General features: G+C 41.0%; 2 protein-coding genes across 3 annotated transcripts in view; both read right to left on the bottom strand.

Annotated features, from left to right (window-relative positions):
- LOC111667407 (sterol 26-hydroxylase, mitochondrial) overlaps positions 1 to 7,507 on the bottom strand; it is a 12,993-nt gene extending 5,486 nt beyond the window's left edge. The window contains exons 1-4 of the mRNA XM_023423070.2: positions 7,254 to 7,507; positions 6,530 to 6,711; positions 3,558 to 3,757; positions 3,123 to 3,320 (exon numbers count right to left, since the gene is read on the bottom strand). Of these exons, the coding sequence (XP_023278838.1) occupies positions 3,123 to 3,320; positions 3,558 to 3,757; positions 6,530 to 6,711; positions 7,254 to 7,472 (799 nt within the window). The 5' untranslated portion in view covers positions 7,473 to 7,507. The remainder of the gene's footprint in view (positions 1 to 3,122; positions 3,321 to 3,557; positions 3,758 to 6,529; positions 6,712 to 7,253) is intronic.
- Positions 7,508 to 8,480: 973 nt separating this feature from the next.
- Positions 8,481 to 12,280, bottom strand: bcs1l (BCS1 ubiquinol-cytochrome c reductase complex chaperone). Of its 2 annotated transcripts, XM_087178492.1 has the most exons (8): positions 12,098 to 12,280; positions 11,558 to 11,951; positions 11,272 to 11,411; positions 10,959 to 11,153; positions 10,340 to 10,403; positions 10,049 to 10,221; positions 9,713 to 9,830; positions 8,481 to 8,787 (listed from the first exon to the last, which is right to left on the bottom strand). In XM_087178492.1, the coding sequence occupies exons 2-8, from the start codon at positions 11,875 to 11,877 to the stop codon at positions 8,535 to 8,537; spliced, it is 1,263 nt and encodes a 420-aa protein (XP_087034618.1). In that variant the 5' UTR covers positions 11,878 to 11,951; positions 12,098 to 12,280; the 3' UTR covers positions 8,481 to 8,534. The 2 variants fall into 2 exon arrangements, with proteins under 2 accessions (XP_087034618.1, XP_023278948.1); XM_023423180.2 differs by having other exon boundaries at positions 11,558 to 12,280.
- Positions 12,281 to 12,296: the final 16 nt, after the last annotated feature.

Below are 12,296 nucleotides of genomic sequence, written 5' to 3'. Positions count from 1 at the left end.
CGCGACCTTATTAAAAGGCTTTGGCTCTCGTTGGTGGACTCTGAATCCAGATTCAAGGTAACACGAGCAGAGTGGCGAGCTCATTGTCAAGCGATGCTAAAAATGTGTTTACAATTAAATGTTTCAGGGAGCCACAGTGTTTTGCACACACATTGTTTTATAATCTGAGATAAACTGAGGCGCTGGTGATGAAATTGTATGACCACATTCCTCCTTTAAGTAATGAATCATTTTGGACCATGACTGTGGCCATGCTCTTATTTTAGGATGGCTGGTGCAGTGTGCCAGCTGTCATGTCCTCCCAGTGAAGCTAATCAATGGCACAAGAAAAGGATTGACTGGCAACACCGTGTGTCATGGAGGGAGCACATGGCTTTCTGCAGTCCTCCCCAGGTGAAGAGCGCTGCACTGCACAGGGATGGAGAAGAAGAGTGGGGAAAAAAAGCTCCCAAATCAAGAGGACAAAGCACTTTACTTTCTCACCACCTTTGCTTGCCAATTGATTGCATTGATGAAATATGAGCAAACCTCAGGGAACCTAATGACCAGGAAAGCTCCCCAAAGGCAGTCTGGGTAAAGTCTGCCTAACCTTGATTAGGATGCCACCTGAATGCATTCCTTCAGAGGTCTGAAAATGCATTCATGTTGCTAAAAAGTTGTCCGGCCTCCTCCCACACTCCAAACGTGCACATTTATGTTATTTGGCATCTCTAAATTGCCCATAAGTGTGAATGTGAGTGTAAATGGTTGTTTGTCTCTATATGTCAGCCCTGTGATACACTGGCGACCCGTCCAGGGTGTAACCCCACCCTCGCCCCAATGTCAGCTGGGATCAGCTACATCCGATCCAAGCTGACTGAGGGCACAAAAGGTGAGTATCAGCTTCTGACTGTTTATTGTTTATCCTTGTATTACGCATATTTATTGTTATTGTTATTATCTACTTGATAATTAGTTTCACTAACCATTATTTATTCTCCTCCTCCTCTGCCTCCTGAGCTGCTGCTGTTCACTGAGGACAGAAAAAAGTGAGTACGAGCTTCCGACTGGAAGAAACATTGATCTAGAATAGTCTTTACTATAAAAACAGAGGAGGTCATAACTAACCATTATTTATTGTTCTTCCTTTTTACCACCTGAGCTGCTGCTGTAAACTGTGGATGAAAAAGGGGAGTATTAGGTATACTAACTACATGCCTGTTTATTTATATTCATATAATGTCACTAATTTAGCAGTTCAAGGACAATTTGTGCGTCTTACCATTATTTTTTTCTTTGTCTCTTACTCACACTTGACACTTGAGCTACTGTTTACTGAGGACAGAAAACGTGAGTATGAGCTTCTGAGAAAATTACGTAGAATATAACATAATGTAGAGACAGTAATGTATACTAATGTGTATACTAGGAGCATGCCTGTTTATTCATGTAATGTAACTATTATTAATATTATTTAATGTTCGTCCTTTTTACCACCTGAGCTGCTGCTGTAAACGTTGGACACAAGGACGACTACAAAAGGACTGTCCCCCCCTGTAACTCTCTCAGAGAAACATTATTTTGTTAAATAAGAGAATAAAAATATTTTTTGGGAGTTTAACAGTGTGTGGACCCACTCTTTTGTATACTGATTAGCTGGAGGAAATTATTTGCCATCCTGCCTTAAATGTCCTTGAATCCCTAGTTTTTAGTGTGAGGTACAGCTGTGAATCATCAGCAAAGAAGTGACGAAGAACCTTCTCACAGATGTCCAAGGATGCTTCAACATCGTGGGAGATACGTGAAAAGGAATTTTCGATATGTTCACCATGAGAATGAATGTCTCAGGGTGAGAGGACAATATGAGGCCATAGGTCACAGGGCCATATCTACTGCATTAAATCTTACAGGAGGAGACGCTCAGGCAGCTCCTCCTGTGGTTCCTGCTGCTATTTCTGGTGCCACAATTGATAACAGAAGACCTTGGATGGTCAGTAACAAGTGGCTTGGTGTTCTGAGACCAGCACCTGGGCGTGTGTAATCATGTTTGCTTGTTTATGGTTAATGGACCAATAGAAAGACCACCGTCGATAAGTTTCTCCCTAACAGTACGGGGCAACTTTTGTCCCTAAATAGAGTTTTAGGTCTGTGAGAAGGTTTGCTGACGATCTCAGAGAAATATTTAGCTCTAGCTTTGTTTGGCTGCTGTTTGGAAGATGATGATGGACTTAAAACTGATCTTTATTAAAAACAAATCCTCAGACTAAAATGCTATTTTGAATTGTAAAAGTTTTCGGCTGCTGTGTTTTTTTGGGCGACAACAATGTTGACATGGTGACTGAACTAATATATGAGACTTGGTATTACCTGCTAACAGCTTCTTCACAATGCAATAAGGGATATTAATGTTTTAGGTATTAATGGTAGCCTATACAGAGAAGACCCTGCCAAACTATTCACTATAATTAGTTCCCATATAATTACAGACCAACCCCTTTATTCTGCTTCAATTTTACTCTGTAACTGGCCAATTCTTTACAGTAACTCCCAGTAGTAATACTACTACAATTTGTAATTATACTGAATTTACTTGACTGTTATTTCTTGGTAATTTCTTTGCATTACTACATAATTACTATATGAACACCCTGTAAATTAAAGGGTTACAAAATGAACTCCTAACCAGCTAGCCCCGTCTTGTCACTTTCTGATACGAGTCATTGTAGAGTTTAATTTGCCCTGAAGAAACAGCGCTACTCAGAGGGCAAACTATAACCTCTTGTATTGTAAACTCAGATGATCAAGTGACCATCATCACCACCTGCTCCCGCCTAGAAAGCACATTCTGCAGCAGGGAGAACTTAAATTTAGCAGTTCATTAAAAAATTAACTTCAATTAATGATCTTTACCCAAACACATACAACAAATATATAAGAAAATCACGATAAGATTTAAGCATTAGCTCGCTAAAATCAGCAGCTTGTTATTTGTTATAGGACGAATTAGCCTTGTGAAGCTAGCTGGTAGCTAGTTGGTACAAGGATCACCTTACTGTGCGGTTCACTGATGAGTTAGGGTTAGCTATTAACTTAAGATGCATGCATGTAAAGATTGCAAAAATCCACTACTAAACACAACTCACAGAAGCTGAAGATGCCATCCCAGCCAGCGATGTAGCGTCCCCAGTACGGTAGTAGATTACGGCTCCATTTAGGCAGTACGAACACAGCCATGCTGTTCATGAACATCTGAGCTATGGCATTGATAAAGTCATGTGTACCTGCAGGAATTTCTTTCTCCAGACACCCAAGCCTTGTCTCAAACAGAATGGAGGCAATACCTGAGTGGCAAAGGTTAAGATTTAGGTTCAGAAAAAGAAATCATCAAGAACATATGTGTAAAACTGTTGGCAAAAATTAATTTTAATATTTAATTCATCCATACAAGAAAACAAAAAAGTCACATTTCATTTGATTTGAATCATTTTACCCTTTACCCTCATTTTAACCAGTGCAGAAGATTTTAATATTCTCTGTGCACTAAGCAGCATTAACTGTCTTTTAGATTTTGTATATACCTTCCAGTGAGAATAGATAGAGCTCGTTGGCCATGTTGGTCACCAGATCTCCTGTTGGGCTGCACTGGCATAGATAGTGGATCCTCTTGGTGAAGTCTGTAACCACGTCAGTGATAATCTCACCATACTGTTCAGAGTCCTTCGGGCGCAGCATACGCTTGTTCAGCATCACCCTCAAGTTGTACCACTTGTCCCCCTCCCTGGGAACAGAAGCAGAGGCACAGTTTTTTGTTTCGTCATGGTTTAGGTTTCCATTCGGGTGGTCCTTCTGTATTCACCCATGGTTTCCGATGCAAATGTCAAAAGTGGTTGCTGTTGGTAGCCATCAATGCACAGGAAAAAGAAATTAGCTCTCTGCCACATTGTCATCAACACTGTTAAAGAATATTGTGTCATGTAAATTTATAGCCCATTTCCTGCTGTCCACATGGATGAGATACAGATGGGTTACATATTAAAGGAACAAGGGAACATGGGTTCACTGAATGCTTTAAGAATCATGAAAATCAGTGATGATTTGCTTTGTGTGTTCTTGTTGTCTCCAGCATGGAAATATGATATGATTTGAAATGTTTAAGTTACGGAGGAACATGTGGAGACGGTGTGTATGGTAATATTTCTACATGTCTGAAGTGAACACTTTCAACACAGTTGGCTTGAAAGCCTCAATGCCTCAACAAGGCTTGACCAACCTAATGGCCCTCACAGTTTCTAAATCTCAACCCAACACCTATGGGAGATTTTGGAATAATGTGTTAGGTTCCGTGTGACTTAAATTTCATCGTTAGAAGATTTAAGTGTGGCTTTTTTTATGTGGACGTCCATGTACCCTCCAATTTGATAGCCTACAAAATTAGCCGTCTGATGGTTTGCATTAGCGTAGCCTGCGATGGACTCAAATTCCCAGGTTTAATTATTGTTTCAGTCTGACCCTGAGAACAACTACCTGTCCACAGCTATCCATGTGCACATCCCCAAGGGAGTTTAATTGTGGAGTATAATTGTGCTGATAAATCCATGACGCTGTCTGTGCTGCACTAATAATCTGTCAGGCACGAGTGAAGAGCCACTGACATTATTGTTGGATATTGTAGAGCTCCCTGCACTGCACCACTGCAGAGGTAATTCATACTGCGTTGTTCAATAACCTCTCTCACCATGGCTTTACAGAAGACATTTTAAAGGGACGGCTTATTTGTCTTGAATGAGATGGTGCCTCAGTCATGCTCAGAAGTACCAGAGGTGGGACAACCAGAGCGGTCGACCAGTTCCCCAGTATTTTCATCTGACTTGAAGCTGAGTGCAAGAGATGCTTTTCTTTGATTTACTGTGCGGCCTCTATCATGCTTATGCTACAAGCCGAAAACAGAAAACAGCATGTTGTGAGACACAGTGTCAAAACACACAGTGAATACTGAGCACAAGATGAGTATCTTCCAGCTGCAGGGCTGAAGCTGACTGGTAACACTGCCCCGCCCTATACAAGCACTTTTCAGAAACATCTCTGGATCCACATCAAAGCCCCTCAGAAAGGCTCTGCTCTGTAAGTCCAACCTCTGTGTCCAATAGGACTCATGTTTAATGCCAGACAGAAGTATGATGTCATTATCATGGCCATGGCCACCACCCCAGGTCTGATGACACAGGAGAAACATAAAGCAGTGGAGTTAAACATCTTAAAACAGTAGCACAAGAACAAAGATGGTGACACATAACCAGGGTTATTTTTTAATAACCTGGCTGGAAGTCTTGATCAAATGTGGTTTCTATCAGGCAAGCTGCCACTTAACAGTTCCTTGCCAATATCAACCATAGATGAAGTTAAACCCTGTTTAACTGGTTACATTAGGCCATAATGATCTCCCTTCTATTTTGCATATTATTTATTGTTTATCCTTCAAGGCATTCAGTTAAAAGTTCCAGAAGTAGGATGTGTGTCACTGCAGTTTGTTTATCGGGAAAAAAATACAGTTTGTTCATCTGGTTTATCGTTTGAGCACATAAACTTTGAACCGCTTCTTAGCTTGAGCTTGGATTTGGACAGGAGAGCTAAGTGTTAACATAGTTTACCAAACTATGAGGAAGGGAAGAAACAAAGATTAACTGATAACAATGGAGGTGATTCAAATGCAGTTGAACTGGGTGACTTGATGGCATAGGGCACATATCACATAGACTCAAATGCCCTGAGCAGCAAGCTCCTGGGTTGATTAAGGCAGGCTGGACCATTTGCTACTTGTCTTTTCCATACTCTCTGCTGGATTTTCTGTCTGTCTCTACTGTCTCTATCGAATAAGGGCACAAAATGCCCCAAAAATAACTTTAAAAAAAGAAAATGCATTTGAATTGACTAATGGAGGGTGAAAAATGTAGTGATAAATGATCAAGAAATGTGATTAATTTCCAAAATAAACCAAAATATCAATCAAAAACCACACAGCCAAAACCTCCATCAGTTAGTCACTTCTCATATCTAACAAGTTAAGAGTTAAGTAAATGAATGTTCCCTAAATAGTCAAACCAATACTGTTTTGTGAAGCTCAGAAAGATATCCATATTCAAGATTTTAAAGAAACAGTATCACATCTTAAGAAATATGCCTATTTACTTTCTTGCTGAGCATTTGCTGAATAGATTATTAACATCTTATATTAGCATTAAGTCCTGAAGCAGACTTTCATTCCCTACAACACTGAGTTGACCTCAGGTAGATCATTTCATTAATTTAACTATTATTTGTTCACTTAACTCAAAGCTGTAGGCTAAGACTGTTGGGGATTTAAACCTTTGAACCTTCAAGCCTGAGTCTCATACAAACTGGTCACAGTCAGTCCATCCTAATCACATGACAGCACTTTGCCCTGGAAAGCACAAATATTACATGTTTTATAAGGTACTGTTTAGACATGTGACGGAGCTTGTGAGGAAAGGGAGCATTGCTGTGAAAGTCATACAGTATATGGCAGTCTTACTCAGTGAAAGGCCCATAGCCGATTCCTTTCATGTCACGATAATCTTTCCACACAGACATGTCTCCTCGGCAGGGGAACTTCTCGTCGTTCCTCATGATTTCCTCCAGCAGCTTTGGAGTGTTCACGGACACCGACTTCAGTCCGTCTCTGTATATGGGCCCATACAGCTGCTTCTCATAGATCTGAGAGTGAACCCAAGACAGACGACTTAACAGAAAAACTTGAGTTTAAGCAATCCTATCACGCATGACGCAATAAGAAATATAAAAATAATTTAAATTTCTGTTAATATCAACAAAGTCAGAATATCTGTCCCATCAATCGAGTGCATTGTGTTGTTTGACAAGAAAATGCATTGCACATTTTTAAAGCCAGAGAGCAGAGCATGTGAGCATGTGTTTACCTCACAGACAGTACTCCTGTAGAAAAGGGCTAACAATCCTCTCCTCTGTGAGAGTGATATGGGGGTTACTATGGGAACAAAGGTAATGCAACCTGCCTGAATGTTTCTATTATGCATTGTCACTGGGGGAGAATGCACTCAGAACATCAGAATCAAAATATACCCTTTTTGAAACCTGCAATAAATTATCAAACTACACAACCAGAGCAGTCATGTTATGTCAGGAATTTCTGGAATGCATCAAAATATATGCATCCCATCCCTGTATACATCAGTGTCATCCACAGACCATGCAGAGCAGTGTACAGCAGCCTGGCGTACCTGTAACTCATGAATACGGTTGTAGAAACCCTGAAACACCATTCTGTAAATCAGCTCCAAGGGGCTGACATGAGGCAGGTCCTCCACTCCACGAGGTTTGTCCTGGAAGGCGGTGGCAGAGGAAGCTCCCCTGGAGTAGACACGGGCCACAGCAATAAGACAAGGCAGCCGCCAGCTTCCATTCCTCTGTATTTTACTCCGGGACAGCCACGCAGCCATGCTGAGGGGAGAATGGCAAATACTACGGGATCCCTTTACAGTCAAGAGACTAGCTGAGCGAGGCGGGGCCATGTCTCACAAAACATTTAACCCTTCCAGCCCCCCTCTCAAGGATCAACCAGGACCTGCCAGGTCCAAAAGCCATTCAACTCATACATGTGTAATGCAAAATGAAATATCTGAAGAAGCCATATTTAGTTTGCTGGGTAACTACAGTGAGCAGAAAACTGCAGAAGTCAAATAATATAGACGTAAAATGTTCTTTCATTTAAACTGTATTTTCTTGTAAATCCTAACACGAGATTGTAGACTTTGAGATGCATGATGCTAAAACATGACGAGATTGAACTGCACTATTAATTTCTCTCATCTTAAAACACATTTGTTTACTTTGGCTTTCTCTCGATTATATAACTTTTTAGGCTGGAACAAACTTCTTCTTTGAAAGCATATTGTACCTTGTTTTTAAAAGTGCTATATAAATAAAGTTTATCTGCTTCTAATGTAAACGTGAGCGATACTCCCACAGTGCACATCCAGGAGAGCCATGTGTTTGCTGCTCAAGTTTTGCAGTTGAAACATTTAATAGTAGAAACACTCATAATGGAAATGGAAGTGCTGAAATGTTAGATGGTGTGTAAGCACTGAAAGCAAGTGTGAAAGATGAAAGCAGCTGAAGTGTCATTTGACTACATCATTTAAGAATTTGACTTAATGGTGAGAAATAATCAGTGTCACATGCTAGTCTGTCTATTAAAAAACCTGCAATCAAATCTGTGTCTGTGAAAACATTTTTTTCTAGGATAAATAAAGTTCTTTTAACTTTACTGCAGCGCAGGTCATTGGGCAGCGTGAATATGAGCATCTAAAGAGCCTGAAACTTTTGCTTCAACACAGCAGAAAGCTTTTTGGTACCAATCACAGACTGCAGATAGTCTGTGGGATCAAAGCATATTTGTCTTTGTAATACTGTCCCTCAAGTGGAGATGTAAAAACAAGTTACTCGTGTTTCTCATATCTCTCTTTATTCAGTAATCAGCCTCCAGACATCTTCCAGTCCTATCATCCTTTTATTTGGGCAACATTGTCTATAGATCCTGCAGGGTCCATTTTGTGCAGCAGAAAGTGTCCTTGTACCTGAGCAGCACTGATCTCAGAGTGAGCGGCTAACGCACGCTCCGCAAACCGCTCTCCCTCCGAAGCAGGTTCCTCAGGGTAAAACCGCCAGAACATCTGGGTGAGCTGCCAGTGTGTGCAGTGGCCAATGTACTGCTTCAGATCCACACGGCCGGGCCGGATCAGCGCTGCGTCTAACCTGTGTGCAGAGAGCTGGGAATCAATGTCACTGAAAATACTTCTTAATGCACGTAAAACTCACCAGTGAAATATCAAGGAACTAGGTAGCCATAGCTTGGGTTGTAATGTGCATTTTAGTTCCCCTCCAGACACTTGAACTTTGTCAAAATACTCTGCTATGATTAATATTTTGTTTCACATGGTTTACCCACATAAAAAGTGAGAAAAAGAAAAACTCTATAGAGTCTAGAAACACATGTCTGAATCTGTTTTTATGACACTGTGGCGGAAACACTCAGTCATGGTGTTTACTGATTATTTCACTCATGATATCTCTTGCATTATATAAAAAACATCATATGGATGATGACAGGGTTAAAAACTTGGTTTTCATTGGAGGGGGTCTTAAAAAATATATAAACCTATTACAATAACTATTAATAACTTTTTCATTGTTGTTATTTTGTTGCATGTTTGTTTTTTATTTTTACTTTAAATTAGTTGAAATATTTTAAAGCTGCAGTATTTGATTTTTGGCCACTTGGAACAGCAGCTCAAAACACAACACTTATATTATCTCCTTATTAAGTTTTTATGGTAAACCTTTGTTTGTTTACACAACCAGCAGACTTTACCAATCATGTAATTCCAATATTTGCTCTATTTGTCTCCATCAGCTCTTGAGAAAAATAAATGCTGCACTACAGGAGGTTTCTATCTTTGGGGCAGGTAGTCTACAATGGGTTTATCAGAGCTTTTTTCTTTTTAACTGAAAACAGCTGCCTTCTCTGAGTGGAGATGATGACAGGGTCTGAGACTAGAAAATCAAAACAAGGTCCCAGGATAGACACAAAGCTTCATAGAGCTGAGGAGAACTGCAAAGTTTGGTGATGTGCAACAACGTTTCCTGTAAGTGCTTTCTTTATAAACGTCCTTAAATGTACCTGTCAATGAAGTTGGTGGTCATAAAAACTATTCTGGCCTCAGATGAAGCCACTCCATCCAGAGAGTTTAGGAGACCACTGAAGGTCAGTCTTCCCATTCCCTGGTAGGCCAGAGGGTCTGTGAGGGAAAGACAAAAGACAATGTCTGTCTGAGCAGCCACAGCTTTACAGGGTAGCTCAGTGGAGAATTTTAACTTGTTGATGCATGACTGAAAATATCTGATGGTTCAAAATAAAGAAAAATTTAAATTTCTCATCAAATTAATAACAACAATAACTAATTGTTGCAGTTAGCTTCTACAACAAAGCCAAAACCACCTTTCTTCTTCTACTTACTCTCTGTGGGAAGCAAATCTCGGCTGACAAAGGCTGCATCTACATCCTCCAACAGTATGATGCTTTGCTGCGGTGCCACGCTGAGGAGGTGGTTCAGACGGTCATCAGAAAGGGTTCGGTCACTCAGACTCATCAGACATATGCTGTAGCCCAGCTCGCCTGCCAGCGCCGTGCTGAAACACAAACAACAGGAGATGAAGACGTACAGAACATACGGACAAAAAAAGGGAAAGTAAAAGATATCTACGTGATTTAGTCCACCTTTCACTTTTTAAGCAACAGCACACTCACATAAAGCTACTTTTACCGCATCCTGGGGGTCCATAGAGCAGATATCCTCTTCTGTAGGGGATGCCTGCAAAGACAAAGAAAAAAAAAAACATTATCACTGTCATGCAGATGAACATCACAGAATCACTGGAAGCTGAAAATGTTACCACACTGCGCTTTTCAAAACAGGCAATTTAACAAATAATTAAACTTACTGTATCATAGGACATATAGTTGCTGTGGTTTTGCACATCCTGGCTGATTAGCTACAGATTGCATAGGTTACATCACTGACACCATTTTCCAAGAACTCAACAATACACAATATTTCAGGCGGCCCCTGGTTTCAGCTTATGCCAGTACTGTATTAAAATCATCTTGCAGATGTGAAGCTTGACTTTCCGATTTCTTTATTTCTTATTCATTTGTTTATTTCAATGTTACAATGTTGTTTCATGTTACTGACGCCTAATACTATTACTTTCTCTTCTTGATTGGTGCATTCAAGTGCACTCTAATGCATCTATGAATAATATTAACTATCATAGTACCAAAACATGAATTATATAACCAGGTAACATAAAATTAAAATGCTCCAAGATAACTTCCATGAATGGATTTGAGTCTTGTTATACTTTACCTCTGTCTGTGTACCACTTGGGGTTTCCAATAAAGTCCTTCACATCGTCTACAATCCTTTCGGCCAAACCAGACTCCAGGACCACAGAGCTGAGGGGTCTGCGTCGCCGTGGAAATCCAAAGGGCCTCCACTCAGCACCCATGGCTGTGTACATTACTGTCCGCCCCTCCTCCTGCTTCAGGGCCAGTTCTCTTGCTACAAAACATGATGGACAACTTCACTAAATAGCCACGAAATGGCTAAGGGGAACAACATAATTTAAGTATATTGCATATGACAAGAATATTGTCAGGTATATACTGTAGACCAGTACCTTCTTGCAAGATATTAAAGAAGATTTGTCTGTCTCTGCCTAAAGCAGTGAAAGTGACGGACTCCCATGGCGTTCCAGTGTGCAGATCCACCATCTGCTTCTCTCTGGTCCTCTCCACCCTGATCCACTTCCTCCCATACCTGCAGAGCACAATGGTTGACAGTGTCAAAAGTCGTATTGATGACAGAGAGAACAGCATTTGTCAAGCTGATTAATATATGTAGGATTTTATCTCTATATTTTTATGTCATGCTTCTTAAAAGTATATCCAATGAATTCCTCTGACCAGATGATGTGGTTCCCAGGGCTTGGGTGGAAGTCAAACTGCGTGTGCACCCGTCCACTCTCATGTGCCAGGTAAGAGGTCTCCACGCTCAGGTGCTGAGTGTGCCTGGCGTGCTTGGTGATCCAGCTCAGCAGCCAGTTGTAGCTCTTGTCCCTGCTGGGGACCTCCAGAGTGATCATGTAGTGTCTGCGGAAGAAGATCATCCCCACCTGGGCACCTTTCCTGGCCACTGCCAACGCTGTCCCAACCCCGACCAGTCCGAAGCCAGCCCCAAAGTAGGGGTTATCCTTCAGGCCGTCCAGGAAGTCTGACAGGGGCATGTTGCTGATATCTACACTCCTACACTGGAATCTGACTCTATATCGTTGTTATAACACTTTGTAGGAGCACAGACCTACAGACCAAGTTCAAACTCATTAGCAGATCAGACAGTCGATATAGTTCGGAGATGAATGGTATCTGTCATTGGATGCAGGTAGGCAATTTAATGACAGCTGGTGTTAATTTCTAATTATTTAAAATAATGTATATCCCGCTGACCTGTCTTCCTTGTCTTCATCTCATACCGCAAGCCCGTGACCATTGTAGTTCCCAATGTACACAGTTTCGTTGTACACAGCACTGTTCATCCAACAACAATCCCCATGTGTGTAATGTATGGATATCGGTTCGTGCAGAAGTGGGAGCGACCTCTGCTACTCTTCCTGTGTTCGACGAATATCATTCCGACTGTTCGCCA

Source organism: Seriola lalandi, unplaced genomic scaffold, assembly GCF_002814215.2.
Source record: "Seriola lalandi dorsalis isolate HSWRI2012SDOR001 ecotype SW California unplaced genomic scaffold, Sedor1 jcf7180002054689, whole genome shotgun sequence".
NCBI lineage: Eukaryota > Metazoa > Chordata > Actinopteri > Carangiformes > Carangidae > Seriola > Seriola lalandi.
The sequence above is the reverse complement of the archived record's forward strand: the minus strand, read 5'-3'. Positions and strand labels throughout refer to the sequence as shown.

What these genes read in the sequence shown, in the direction of transcription:
- bcs1l (XM_023423180.2), bottom strand. Translation starts at nt 11,877, where the DNA reads ATGCCCCTGTCAGACTTCCTGGACGGCCTGAAGGATAACCCCTACTTT. An exon ending in CTTTAATATCTTGCAAGAAG is followed by an intron (nt 11,154 to 11,271) that starts GTACTGGTCTAC and finishes CATGTTTTGTAG; the next exon opens with CAAGAGAACTGGCCCTGAAG. An exon ending in AGATTTGCTTCCCACAGAGA is followed by an intron (nt 9,831 to 10,048) that starts GTAAGTAGAAGA and finishes TTTCCCTCACAG; the next exon opens with ACCCTCTGGCCTACCAGGGA.